General features: G+C 38.7%; 1 protein-coding gene across 2 annotated transcripts in view; it reads right to left on the reverse strand.

The window, feature by feature from the left end:
- Positions 1-952: 952 nt before the first annotated feature.
- The window catches only part of SLC2A9 (solute carrier family 2 member 9), a 79,858-nt gene continuing 65,394 nt past the window's right edge, over positions 953-15,416 (reverse strand). For both annotated transcript variants that reach the window (XM_083861224.1, XM_083861225.1), the window contains exons 11-12: positions 12,331-12,458; positions 953-2,976 (exon numbers count right to left, since the gene is read on the reverse strand). In XM_083861224.1, coding sequence (XP_083717350.1) covers positions 2,719-2,976; positions 12,331-12,458 — 386 coding nt within the window. In that variant the 3' untranslated portion in view covers positions 953-2,718. The remainder of the gene's footprint in view (positions 2,977-12,330; positions 12,459-15,416) is intronic.

The raw sequence follows: 15,416 nt of genomic DNA on the forward strand, positions 1-15,416 counted from the left end.
ATATAGGATGATTTTATTTTGTTGCAGAAGTCCTGATTTCTGATACAACAGCTGTATCAGATCAGCATGATATTTAATTGAAGTTATCCAATGGCAACAGTGTCTATAATGTACATTAATGTTCATTAATGAACAGGATTTGGGTGTTAAATTCTTCTCATTCAATAATAATATTGGCTTCCAATCTTGCCACATTAACTCAAAGCAGATGTCATCATACCATGTTAGTAGCCCTAACTACAAAGTAAGGTAATTCCCAGTCTGAAGGAGAGGGTCTGAATTTGCCACTTTTGCCCTGCAGGCAAAAAAGGAAGAAATTTTTCATAAAATTTTCTGGAGGGCTGGCATTCACACTCAGTGTTTATATAGCCATTCACTTAGCAAGCCTCATATAACCCTTGGAAGAGGGAACTAAAGGCACTGAAAGGTAATATTTTCATTTACTTTATATATAATTTTACAAGTGGTTATTAAAATAATATTTTTCTTCAGTTTTCTCTATGCTATTTGATTATCTTCCATTTATGACTGTCAGTTGGTATAATCCTGCTTCACTCTCTTTCTTAATAGTAGCACCAAACCCATACATTTTTAATTTTTCACTCTTAATTCTCTTTCTCATACATATTTCATTTTCTTCCTGCTGTACCTCTATCCCAGTAAAAAAAACCCATAAAGTCTGGCATAAAAGCACCCATCAATTTTTTGTCAATTACCTAGTAATGAAATTGCCCTATTAGGTCAGCTAACGATGTCTGTGGTAAATATGCCACATACAAATAAATCACAGTATAAAACTATACACATAAATTAGTAGTAACAGCTGAATATTAGGGTCTCAGATCTGAATTTACAGTGTAATTTACGGTGTAGAACAAAACAAAAAAACAGCTTATCACTTGGAGAAATACAACTCCAACCCCCCCCCCCCCCCCCCCCCCCGCCCCCCCACTCCCCAGATACTGGAAAATATTATCCATTGTGTGTGTGTATATATATGACTATAAATACAGAATCAGAGAATAGCCTAGGTTGGAAGGCACCATAAAGATCATCTTGTTCCAATCCCCTACCATGGGCAAGGACACCTTCCACTAGACCAGATTGCTCAAAGCCCCATCCAATCTGGACTTGAACAATTCCGGGGATGGGGCAGCCACAGCATCCCTGGGCAACCTCTTCCAGTGTCTCATCACCCTCACAGTAAAGAATTTCTTCCTAATATCCAGTCTCTATTTACTCTCTTTCACCTTAAAGCCACTATTATTAAGCCATTGAACATTAATATATATATACTTGGAAAATATATATATATATATTCATATATGCATATATATGAATATATATATATATGTGCTAATTTTCTCACAGAAATGCTCCGAATGCATTAATTTCTAGATTAGTAAATAGAACTTGTGGAAGCAGATGACTCTACCTACATGCTGCACTATCTTCTTGTGTCTTACTGCTAATTGAGAGCAGATCAAAGACTTACTGAGTTTTCATATAATTTAATTTTAAAATTCTTATTATCCGTCAACATCCAGGTGCCTAGAGGGATCAAAAGAAACTGTTATCAAAATTAAGAACTGTAAAGATGATCATTAAGAAAAAAATCCCATGAATTGTTCTCCAAATCACTGAGAGCCTTTTCAGTCTTTCTCTCATGAAATCCAGCAGTTTTACAAAGCTTAGACAACTTAGAGACTTATTAATGTGAACTAGTCCTGGTGCTTCAGAATCTAATGCCCAAATAAAAATCAGTGTTTAAGCAAGAAAGAGGTGTCCAAGTTCCTATGCAGAGATCTGAGTGTTAAGAACTAAGTTATCAGGTCTTAGGGAAATTTGGGCTCCTAAGACTTGTTTTAAAAGGAATTTGAAAAGAGAAGCAATAAACAAACAAACCAAATAAAAAGCCCCAACCCTTGGGACACTATATGTTTGAATTTTTGTTTCAATACTATGCCCTACAGATACTGTCAGAGTTCTCTCACTTTACCATGGGGTTTAGTTTTCTTCTCATATTAAAGCTTCTAAGTTTATTCCTAAAAAATAAAGTTATGTAAATATATATCTTCAGAGAAATGCAGTGCCAGCAAACCCAGAAACTAGAGACAACTCTATTACTTGTGAATCGGGATTTGCAAGTGAGACAAGGAAACTCATCAGGGCCCATTTGTGGGAAGGTGGGAGATGTTCAGACAATGCAACTGAAAGTCAAAATAGCTAGAAAAGGAATGGGAGGTCAGGGAAGTGTCAAGTCAGTTTTCATGGGCAGCTTGAATGACATCTTGGGAAATGTGGAGAAATACATTCTGGTGCCATTTCAGATTTGTTTCTCAGCAGACCCTCACTGGGATCTCTTTCCTGCCCCTGCTACCTCCTCCTCTTGGAGAGAGCATGCATGGGGTGCTTAGCCAGCTGCTGCACAAAACCCTGGCTCCCCACTGCCACTTCAGGTCTTCAATTCTATATTCCCCATCCCACTCACCACAGCAGTTGCTTCACAGGTGCCAAGGAAACTCCATCTCATTTATTTTATCAGTTGCCACTCCTCCCCCCTCCCCATTGTCTCAACCCAGCTGCTAATGAGTTCACCCACACTCAGAACATTTTCAAGGGGGAAGCAGTTCATGATGTCATAAAATATACAAGTTGTGCACTGCTATGAATGAAAAGAGCATGCTTTCCCCCATCCCCTGAAAGAGCATCCTGGGTTTACACAATCCCTTTTTTGGTTTCCCCATTGTCCACTGAAGATGTGAAGTTTGATTCTTGTCCTTCACTTGATTTCCTCTGCCCTGGGTAATGGTTCATCTCTTGCATTTCTAAAGTTACTTTATTCCTTTTGGCAAATGCTTGGCTGATCTCATGAAGTGTCTTATTTTTTGTTTCAGGCAGGACAAAAAACATGTAGGTCGCTCCTGCAAAGCAGATGCCAGCAAACACTAGGAAGCAGTAGGTCTGTAAACCAGCCTGTGAATAGAAAACAGAGAAGATGGTCATTACAAGAGGGAAACAATTCAGAAGAAAGGCAGAAATGGTTTGAAAGAAAAAAGTGGGGTGTATGGAGCAATTTTTAGCCAAGTAGAGTGCATGCTGGCACTCATTGCTAGTTGGAGTGCTGAGAAGTTCATAAAAATGCATGAAATTTTGGTTCTCTCAACACTGCCTGTGGCCTGTCGACAGTGAGGCAGGTTCCTGGCACAGGCACGCAGAGCCGCAATCTGGGTGGTGCTGGGAGACACCAGACTGAGCTGAGGCAGCACGGGGAGGGCAGGGGAGAGCAGGTGGCAGCAGGAATCCTGCACTGTGCTCAGCTGAGCCTGGCACTGCCCCGGGGTTTCTGGAAGTGAGGCAGATGTTTCACTGGGTTGTTCTGCTCGCTGTTTCCCAGCTCCGAGATACAGAAATGGAGGCACGCTTTAGCAGAGCTGTGCACCTCTACAAAACCCATGGAGAAACTGCCATAGCCAGGGGCATCTTCATCACAGCAGCTACAGGCTTTGAGATTTGCAAAATAAATGAGGATACCCCCCAAATAGCACACATTTGTTATGACTCTTATGGTTACTAGAGTTCACAGCAAGAAAAAAAAAAATCCACAAAATGCATTTCTCTTCATGCTAGAAAGTGTAAGAATTAGTTAAGGGAATGCAAGGTACAGACCATATTTGAATGTTTTGGATTTTACTTCACTGCAAAAGCAGAGAGACTAGATGTAACAAAGTTAATTTATAAATTGATTATAAGGACTCCAACCAGCCAGTAGGAGAGCTGTACTTCACTGAAACGTAAGTATTTTTTGCCTGGTGATTATAAGACCATTTAGTAGATACTAGTTACCTTTCAACAGTACAGTTGTTAAAAACCATTTGATAAATACCATATTTGATAAATACCATATTCCCATCTGAGCTTTGTTGAACTTGGAAGAGGTTTAATATTATGGCTCCAGGAAAACCACTTGCTTGGGAAACCTCCCTTCCTCCTCTATTGATTTACACTCTCAAACATACAATGTAGCCATATTTTTCTATTTGCTTTTATTAACAAGGCTGAATCAAAACAGAAAGTGATATCCGACTCTAAAAATCTCCACCTTTCTGTGGTGCTTCGTGTGAGGTCATGAACAGCAGACCCAAGGAAAACCAGACTCCTCACGCGTGACCTCAGGTGCTGCAAGGCTGAGGTTACCTCAGGGAAAACTACTCAGGACAGAGGTAGAACACCTGTCTTTCTAAACATACATATTTATAGATGCCATTAAAGGCATGTAACTGAAACAAGTAAGACAGAGCCAGGCAACCTTCATTTTGCACATCTTTGTAATAGACTGTCATCATTGTTAGTCACACCAGTCCTACACTGCAGGCTGGTTTCACTCCCTGCTTTGGGTGCTAAAGGTGTATGCAATTCTCAGCACTATTTTTATTTTTCACTTGCTCATTATACATCATGTGTGGTGTGCAAGAAGAACATTTATTCCTGCATGGAACAAAGGAAAAAAGGAAAAAAAAATCTTTTCTGCAGCTGCGTTTTAATACCATGGCTGATTTCCAGCCTGCCTAGTCACAATGTTCTCTATTTTTGTGGATAATTCATTACCTAGTTCCGTGCTTCAAATCCTGCCTGTAATAGGGAAAACTAGTAAGTGCATCCTCTGATATTGCCTATGGACTCTAGAGATCATCAGTGTTTTTTCATTAAATCCTAGAAGCATGAAGTCCTGAGCAAGCTGACAATCACCAGCCAAACAGCACGAGTAACGCAGGGGAAATATACCAGCATGTGACAAATAAAACTTTCAAGCCTATACAGAGGCAGAAGCAAAAGGATATAGAAGACAGGAGAAAAGATTTTGCAGTGCCTCATAAATCATCCTGTCATGTTAGGAATTTAAATTTTACATCTGAATCTTCTGCATTTGTAATTGTTGTTAAAATCGTTCTTACAATCGTTGTTACAACTCTGAATGGCAGAGTTTCAACCCAGAATCATATTTTTTCACTTTTTAAAATTTCACTGAATTAAATATTCTCCATGATGAAAATGAACCATTAATACCTCATATGAATAAACATGGCAACAAAATCTAATGTTACCTGTGTTTCTTGGTGGTTCAGCCACAGCTTTGTCCCATCTTTCTAATTCCTCTTTATTTCTTTGCTGTTCATGAGCTAAATAAAGTAGTGTTTATTGTCTTTGATTCATACCTCTGTAAACCTCTTCTAATTGAATGAAACACTAATGAGTGCATGCTTTATTTGCAATTATTTTACCTAATGTATTTATATTTATTTGTAATAACCCTACTCTTCTTAATTTCTGCAATCCCTTAAGAAGTAGCCCTCATAGCCCTCAAGGACCTCCAACTGAAGTTTCACAGAGAAGAAGCTAAAAATTAAATTTTGTTATAAATCTTATGAGTGGGTTTTGTAGGGTTTATACAAGGTTGCACTTGCTTCCTGCAGGATTTATCCGACAGGCTTATAATTCTCAGACAGGAGTACTGACTGCAGGGTGATCACAAAAAGCCCTTTTGTCACAAGGCATTCTTCAGTTATAATATTTCCTTAAAGCTGGTTATTATTTTACACTCACAGTGAAGAAAACCACTCCTGCATAAATTTTTATAACTCATCCAGAGTTCAATTCTGAATGGAAGTTCTAAGCAAATAGAGAAAAAATTCAAGGAAAGTGTGTGGTTTCTGTAGTTCTGCATTTCCTCACATAAGCACAGGTTACTGCCCCACACTCTGCTCCAAGCAGAAGCAGCATCAGTCCTGGTCATGCAGGAAGCACCAAGGCAGACTCATCCACATCCCACTAACACATCCACTCATGCTGGTCTCTTCACAGTGCCTGCACATACTGCTCAGGTTCAGAACATGCTGCCACCTTCACAAAGATGCTTCTCCTCCCCCAGCACCAGGCAGCCTTGCCAGAGCTAGGAATATGTTTCCTGGGCAATACCTGAAGCCAGGATTTATGTGCACTGTTAGAAACCCAAAGGTCAGAAGCAAGTCAGAACAAAGCTCTGCAACAGCCCATGCTTTGCAGCTGTTTTCCCTTAGCATTTCTCCAAGCATAACCTCCTGCAGGAACACCCAAGGTTCAAAGGTGAACAGAGTTTGAGGTGGTTTCCTAAGCAGCAGCAGTGCTGTCTCCTGATAGATATCCATTCAGAGCCAAGGGCAGGTACACAGGTGAGGATCCTTGAAGCTCCAGGCTTCTGAGAGTCACCTGCCCTAATAGGTGTATGGGAGAGGACAAAAAATCAGCAGACAGACTTTTTGATGCAATCGCCTGAGGGAAGCACCTACTAAGTCAGCAGACTAATAAAACCTCTTCAAAGCAGGATTTACATTGGATTTTTCGAGGCTGGTGAGGGCTATTGCTATACAGGATATTTAGTAGTTAAGCATAAACTTTTAAATGTGTCACCTTCTATTTTAATATCAGCTTTCTGAGGAGGCCATTTGAAAAACAGCATTTCTGCAAATTCCAGCCAGCTGAATCCTGAATTACTCATTTTTGCCTTCTCTTTTCTGCAGATGATCAAGGCTTTGTATTTGTGGAAAGAAAAAAAGAAAACCAAGAAGTGATTTACCTAAGACATGCATGCAATTATCAAAAGAAAGAATCAAAGTTGAAGTACCCAGGCAATTCCCCCAGATCACATCCCAGGCCTGACTTTGAGGATGAGATAGAGCTGCATAAGGGAGGTGTATGAGTAAGTAGGTGCAGCTTTTCCACATTTTCTTAAGCAAAGAGGTGAACAAACATACCAGCTTGTGAGGGGCTGCTATACACATTGGAGAGAATTTACAGGCATTTCCCCTACTTCCCTTTGAATACAATAGTAAAGAATACTTAATTTTTAGCATTATGAAGTGACTCTATGTGCCCAAAATGAATGAGCAAAAGAGCTCATTTTTTTAAAGCTAAAAAGTAAGCTGAAACAAATAAAACCCCCTAACATTGAAATGATCAGAATTCTGGTTTTAATTAAAAAACCTGAGCAATTTGCTACTTTTAAAGCAATCTAGCTGACAACAGTCTTTCTGTTAATAGTTTGCATGCTGTGAACACCATACTCTGGAGGAATCTAAAAGTAGTTGAGAGGATCATTACGTGCTATCTAACAATGGTTGCTTACTGACTTAACACACTCATTAGCAAAGGTTTAATTCTAAGCAGGACTATGATACTGGAAATAGGAAAATATATATTCTAGGGCAGATACAGAAAAATAAATGGGCAAATGAACAAATTCTCAATCAATTTAACAAGGGTAACACAATAATATTTTTAAAACAAAACTTTTGGCTCTTTCCAGCAAATGCCAAACGTGACCCTAAATTCTCAGCCCGTGACAATGGCAATGGGTCTTTGCATTTGGAAGTTGCCATGAAGATCAGTGTGATGAGATGTGGGTCAAACTGGCTTTTGAAGTGGTGAGGTCAAGTGATAATGGTTTGATGACTTAAAAATTTGATCAGCAGAAAGACTGTTATTCACATAGACATTTGACTTAACTTTGCTTCAAATTGACATAATGCAGTGAAACAAATGGATAAGGGCTTGTGTCCTTTACCCTTTGTCCTTCTTCTGTTCCAGACAAAATTTAAGGTTCTGCTGAAAGTGCAGGACAATGAGAGAAGGACAGAGCAGTAAAGCACAATGTATGAAACATAATTCCTAAGTAAAAAATAGACATTTTTAGACATGAAAAGCAATTTCAACCATGACCCTCACAGGCTCACTATCTCCTCATAAAAATGTAACAGATCTTTATATTGTATCCCTGAAGTGTGTTGATTCTAATTAAGATAAGCACATCTAACCCTCTGATAGGTCAGACGTGCTTATCTTAATTAGCACATCTGACCTATTAGAGGGTTAGATGTGCTTATCTTAATAAGAACCCACATTTCATTTTCTCATTTTTGAGGAGAACTTTAAACATTTCCCTTAATACAGGGACACTGTCATTACATGGAACATCCAATGTATTTGAAGAAGCTTAAAATAGCTTGACCGAGGGAAACTATGCGTAGCTTTCTGTGCACACCTGTTATTGAAATCCTTGTGCTGAGTAATAGAGAAAGGAATACTATTACACAGTGAGGAAATAATAAGGACAACAAAAAGACAATCTTGCTGAGTAAATGAATCTTGAGGCATGAGAATGAAAATCTCTAGTGTAAAATTAAGGAAGGAATAAAGTAGAAGAGAACCTCCAGAAATCAGTATGACTCAGAAATACAACTTCACAGGCACAAATAAATTAGTTTCTAAAAGGAGGAAAATAAGCACACAAACAAGTCTTGGTATTGTACTGGTAAGCAATCTGCACTAAGGCTTCAAGGCTTGTTGCACCTTTATCCCATGTGATACTGAGTTCCTCCTGGATCACAGATCCAAGAAGATTATTTTGGTCAAACCCCAGTTAGGAATACAATCAGTTTTCCATATAGCAGTTCTCTAATCATAATGGGATATTCCTCTGCACTCCCCAGTTATTGGAAACTTTTGTACTAGGAGAAAAGTAGAGCTGTTCTTGAAAATTAAAAACATAAAATACATAGCAATTTAAATATTTCTTGAGTATGTACTGAACATACAATGTGACTTTAACATCAAAAAAAGACTCTGCACAGTCTTCTAGAAAGAGAAATTATTATGACAGGAAACTTCTGGAGAAATCTGCTATGTTTTCCTACAGTATATTACTAATTTACCATGTAGCTTTTAAGTGCCTCGTAACAATCTAGTAGCACAACTTGAAATATGAAATAAAAATGCATCAACATGTAATGAAAATTGCACGTTGGGAAATTATTTGGTAATTATTGATGTTTAGTAATTAGTTTTTATGCAACACATTACAAAAGTAAACAGAAACTTTTTCTAGATAACATGTAATTTAGGGTCCTCCTACACTACTGGATTATTGAAGTCTGTCCCTGCAAACTTACTGCTAATGAAGAGTATTAATTTAATGCAGGCAGCCTATTCTACAGCACCAGAAGTTTTCCAGCCTTTTAGATTTTGCTTTTCTGCTGGTTTGTTGTTCCCTGTGGCTGCTTCAGCTCATTGCACCCATTTCCATATATATATACATTATAATTTCTGATTTGCTGGGTCCCTGTTCACATTTCAGCACCTCAAACAGGTAGTGGTGAGGCCTGGAAGAGAAATCACATTCATTTTTTTTTTTTTTTTTAATTTGTCAAAAATTGATCTGTATACTAGCTCTTCAATCTAATCCATATGTTTTAATGTATGACTCAAGCCACTTTTTGATTATATTTATCTACAGATGGTTGAAGGGCAAAAATCTAGTCATTCAAATTAGTTAATTGATGACATTTGGAAAACTAACTACTGGTTGATTTTTTTAGTAACTCTAAAGTTACCAGATTTGTTTCCCAAATGTTTGGGATAATTTTGTAGAAGCACACCAAGGATCAAAAAAAAAAGGCTACTGTTTCTCAAGCAATGAGGTTAGCATTTAAATACACAAACAGGATTCTGCATTCATCCTGTGAAGGTATCTTAAAGATTTTTTTTCCTGGTTTAGATTTATAAAATGAGCTAAGAAGAAGATATTGCCTTTATGTGAAGAAAAAGGTGACTCATAAACTGAATTTTGAGAATAAGGTTGACTGAAATAGAAAAAAAGTTAAAGCTTGGGAAAGAGGAGATGTTCTAGTTTGATCTTGTGAAAAAGCTTTAAAAATCAAAGTCTGATTAACACTGCTTTCATCTTCAGGTGCAAACTCTAAGCTTTTTCTCTTTTCTATTTCTCTTTTCTTTAAAAGAAGAAAAACATCCCAAAAACCCCGTGAAGCTGGAAATACATTTTATCTTCATTAAAACTAAACTGGATAATTTTGTAATCACGCTACGGGATATTTTTATGACACATAATGATAAATTTCCCAGGGCTACAGCAAACTTCCTATGGATGCATACTAAATCACTCAAAAAGCTTTAATATGCATGTGGAAAATTAGAGAATGCAGTTTGCCTTTTAATTTGAATTTACTGAGGGTCTTTTTAAACAGGTGATCTGTCAGGTAGCAATAGCAGAACTAGTAGAGAGTATCCCGAGCTGCATAAATTCAAATCTGACAGCTAAGCAGAGCTCAGGGTAATCCCCAGTTTTGTGCAGGAAACAGAAACTGCAATTTTTGAGAAATGTGATTATTCTCTAAATGTTTTTGGATAAATAAAAAACACCAAAAAAAACCCCAAAAAATACCTGCCTCCCCCCCCCCCAAAAAAAACCAAACCAAACCAAAACAAAACAAAACAAAACAACCACAAAAAAAACCCCAACCCAAATAAAAGTACTCTGATTAAATGCCTATAGATTTGAGACTGAGTTCTTTGTCCCTGCCCAGCTGCCATGGAGGCAGGTGGTGGAACCAGAAGTGCCTGGCCAGCTGGGCTGGAGATGAGGGTCCAATGCTACTTAAACTCCTCATCTTCTGCAAGAAAAAGCTATTAAACCACACAGAAGCATCCATTTTCTGGATGAGTTGAGGCTGCCCCATGGACTAGGTCAGGTTTTCAAAGCCTCAAGGGAATTGTCTAATTTTTTCTATCATTTGGTAGATGTTCTAACGACCTCAGTGGAAAAGGAATTATGTCTCTACCTCCATTTGGAAATCTCACCTGAAAGTGAGCTGGAACAGCCTTCACCAGGAAGAACTGGTGAAGAACCAGGTAGAAAACACCCATCAACTTCAATAAGCATAAAAAGAAGCTTTTAAGATATAGCAGCGTAATTGCAGTTAATGTTAGTAAATGTATAGAGTTTGGAAAGATCACAGACTTTACAATCGTGTTGAATTTGAAGGTGATCCAAGTAATCCAAATTACATGAGACTTGTCCCTCTTAAAAGAAATTTTAAATTAGGTGTCAAACTTAAATCATGGGTCAGACTTTATAAGGCTTTCAAGTTCTCCTATAAAGCACCTCATACAGATAATTTAAAACAGTACTAGATAGTAAAAGCAGTTCTACTTGTCAAATGAAAAAGAAATATATGAAGTATTAAAGTATTAAAGTATGATCATTTTACTGTGTCTGCATGTGGTATCGCAGAATCAAATAATTTTCAGTTGGAAGAAAACACACATAGCAGCAGCTCTCATTACTCAACTCTCTTCCTTGGTGCTGATTTGAAGACCATTCCAGAATCTCTCTCCTGGGTGTGAGGTGCAAGTATCCTAGAGGGTTTGCTTTCCCTGCAACTTTCCTCTGCCTCCATTATTTTCCTCTGTGTTTAAAAAAACCAAAACCTAGAACTTCTTTATTTTGACCTGTAGTGGTGAACTTCACTCTTAAACTGTTATCATGGAGCAGGATGCCTCTTTAAAGAGTTTGGATATGGCCAGTCAGGCCATGCTCAGCTGTATTTCAACTCCTGAGATAAAGCACCAGCTTCAGTGTGAGCTCCAGAGAGTGTAGACAATCCCTGGGAGAGGTTCATGAACAAGAAAAGAACCTCAGCTTGTTTTCTAATTAGAAGCTGCTTGAAGCCTTTTTGCCATATAATGGTGCATCAATAGTGTTGAAGTGTTCTTAGGAATCAGAGCAGGAAAATGTTGTTCGATGTTGAACTTCTAATTTTCTTTTGTAATTTTTCTTTTTGAAAATAAACTTATCTTGTTAAAGTACAACCCTAGTTCTCAAACAGCTTTTGATGAAAGTGTCCTCCATGTGACTAGTGCAGCCAAGCAATCAACTGAAAACAAAGCTTATGGGAGCTTGGGGATGGTGGGATAGGAACAGATTAATCCATGCAGCAATTAAGCTGCAGAAAGAAGGAACCAGCTAAAAAAGATAAATGCCTGACATAGGTTGAAAAAAAGAGCCATGAAGCCAAGCTTGTGGGGGGAGGTGACAGGGCATCTATTTTCCCATGAGTTTAATATGGCTTCTCAAAGTATAGGGTAAGCCAGATGACGGGTAGCCTAAAGGCTGAACAAAAAGGCAGAGACAATCACCATCAGTGACAGTGAACCCTGACAAAATCATCAGATTGCATAGCTTAAACACTCCTGTGGGGAACTTGCCATAGAGGGTTGTCCATGGTTACAATATTTTTTCTACTGCAGGACAACTTTTTTCCAACACATTCCAGCATGGGGGTGTGGATATCACAACTGATCTGTATCACAGACGTGGTGGGAATGTCATCCACCTCAATAGCAGGACATTTACTACTACCTGAAATTTCTTCTCAAAGGTCATATGTCCCTCTACACCAGCAATATCACAGCATGTCAATTATCAAGGATGTTGAGTACCTGGATGAAAGGGAAGAGCAGTCCCACTGCGAAGTTGGAGAGCCAGTTGACTGTCCCTGCTATCATGAATGCTGCTGGCCTCTGTGACTGCTGGAAAAACTCTCCAGTGAGGACAAAGGGAATCCCACCTGAAACAGGGTCCAACAAGACAGTGGTTTTAGTAAAGTCCACCACCCAGAGGGGAACAGAGTGAACAAGTCTTGTGACGGACACCTCCATGACCAGCAGTGCTCTGCAGCTCTCTGCAGGGCCTTCTGAAGCAGACTTATCAAAATCATATTTTAGAGAAGTGACAATTCTTTCTTTCATGCCATCACAGCTCCTATTTTACATTATTTTCAGGGGTGACAAGCAGCTAACAGAGCAATGAATCCACACAACAGCTTCCAGAGCATCATGTGACGAGTCGTTTATTAAAAATAAGAATTATTGTTTCCACTAAAATGCTTGAAGTCCTCAAAATTCAGAGATACTCCCAAATACTTTTAGATCTTAACAGTTGGAAAGATGGCTCCAAAGAGACTAACTCCTATTTTTTTATAATTATTACCCACTTTATTTCAGCAATAAAGAAGACAAAGATTTTGCTTCCCTATGAGTATACTTGTCATTGATGCTTTTTTAATACATTCCCCTACCAGATACTGCTGGCACTTCTGGCAAGCTCTATTTCTCCCATCAGCCAAGGACTCTGACCTCCATAATAACAATTGCAGTTGAATACCGCATTTGTGACTCATGTTTCCTTCCACTTGGGCAGTGGGCTATTTAATGCAGCACTGGCATATTGCTGGCCTGACAGTAACCCTCAGGGAGTAGCTGTCTAGGAGCTGAAAGTCTCAATTTATGATCTTTGGCTTCCTTCCTTCCCATCAAAATTTTCAGTCGAAATATTTGTATTTTTAGAGAATAAGACCTGTATTTTATTTGCTGATCAGCTACATAATTCAGTTAAAATTACACATTAGACATACCTCTACTTGCAGAATTATTTTCATTACAGTTTGAAGAACTGTACAACTAGTAACATCAGTATTCTCCTACCAGTTTCTGCCTCTAAGTCCTCAAGTGTGCTGGTATTACCTGTCTCACTATTCAGCTTTGTAGGCAAAACACATATACACTGTGTAAGACTATGTAAGGCCTTCCACTGTTTTAAGCATTTTAACAAGATAGTGTAAACAACCAAAACCATATTTATAGATACATTTACTTTCAAAAACCTCTATAACAATACTGACCTCCAAAAGATTTTTAAATTAATAAGAAAACACCACTACAGACTTATCTATCCACTGGATCTTCTCCTTGCACATCTTTCCTTGGCCTATGTGCTAATCTTTTGCACTATCTTTACCTTTGGACATTTATGAATACATCCCTAAGTGCATTATAGGGATGCATCCTTATGTAGCCCCTTGTGCTCAGTGGCCCTGAGCTTAAACACATGCACCAGAGGCTGCTGTGAGCAGTGTGAGATAGGGACTTGCAAACACGTAACATGATGTGCAGATGACACGTGTTGTCAGACATTCTTCCAGAGGCAGAAGCCATGAATATGTGCATAAAAGAAAGGCAATGGGATGCAGCAAACAGCTACTCTCCATCATGAGCTAGTGTGACTTTTTGTGAGAACATATCTAAAGTGATAGCAAAGCCTTCAACTGAGTTTCCTGTGCCAAAGGGTGGCAGCATAAATTATACCAAAAAAGTAGGGAATAAATAAATTTATTTACTCCTACTTTATACATAGGAAACTGAGATATGGAGAGTTTAGGCTGTCCAAACTGCAGCTTTGTATCTTTCTATAAGACACACGTAATATCAGAATTCTGTGACTAAAAAAAGTAACCTCTCCCAGCAGCAGTTTGAACATGTAGAATAAATATCTGAACCCTTATAACTTTAAAAATTCAAGCTATCAAGGCATGATGGCTTCCAGTGGCCATTCTATCATACCCTTGACATTTGGGTTCAAATGGCAGGAGTCACATCTCTTCTGTCAGCATTTGGTTTGGGTCTTAAATACCATATGGGGCAGCAATTTGCCAGGACACTTACCCCTTGGAGAGAGGAACTGATGGACTGAAAACAGAGAAATTGTGTAAGATGACTTATTTATAATCATTTATTCTGTCATGCCTTTGCTGTAGGACAATCTACAGAGGTGTTGCTGTTCTTGTCAGTATAATAAAATATGCTGTTAGAAACAGCATTTGGAAAAGCAGCATTTGGAAAAATACACATTGCACAAGAGAGAAAAAAAGCCAGAGGCAAAAAAATAAAACGGCACAAAAGGACAGAAACCTATCAGAATGCATAAGTATAATAAAAATGTGTGGGTATTATCTTGGAACAGGTTCCTTGAAAATCTAATTTAATTTCTAAGAAAATATCAATTGTCACTAACTTTCAAAAATTCTGTGGAGGAATCGGAAGGGTGAAACAGGCAGACCTCTCAGCTTTCTCATGGTCTAAAGAAGTATATCCACAGCATCACAAAACAGCAAAAGTCAGCTTCTGTAGAGGGATGACTTAAAAGAGTCATAAGGAGGGACCAAGGAGCCTGAAAAGTGGTACATGAGTTATGTGAAAGTCAGGTCAGGTCTGGGAACACAAGAAATGGAATGAAGCCAGGTCACTGCTGTCTATTGCTGTATGCCTGGAAGAGCATGGACTTGATCTTATGAGGATGAAGAGGAGGGCATGTGAATGCCTTCCAAGGGCCACACCACTGTGAAAAACACACTCTGGAACTGAGTGAAGTGAAAAAGAAATTTGGGAGAGCTGAAGGAAAACCGTAAAGCCTTAAAGTCACAGCCAGAGAAGGCACCTGAGATCAGCTGAACCTGTAGCCCCAGGATTCCACTCTCAGTCATTTCAAGGTGTCAGAAATGTGCTCAAAGATTCCCCTTCTCCTGGAACTCACTGTTCTTTGACATACATATCTGAGTGCCTGGGGCTGAAGGAAGAAGTCTTATGCTTTGACTACATAAGTTGGATCTGAGCAGAGATCACAATACTGTGGCATCTTGCCAACCACTTCTCAGAGCAGTCTCTGCAAGGTACCCTACAGAATCACTAGG

This window comes from Zosterops lateralis, assembly GCF_965231275.1.
Source record: "Zosterops lateralis genome assembly, chromosome: 5".
Classification (NCBI taxonomy): domain Eukaryota; kingdom Metazoa; phylum Chordata; class Aves; order Passeriformes; family Zosteropidae; genus Zosterops; species Zosterops lateralis.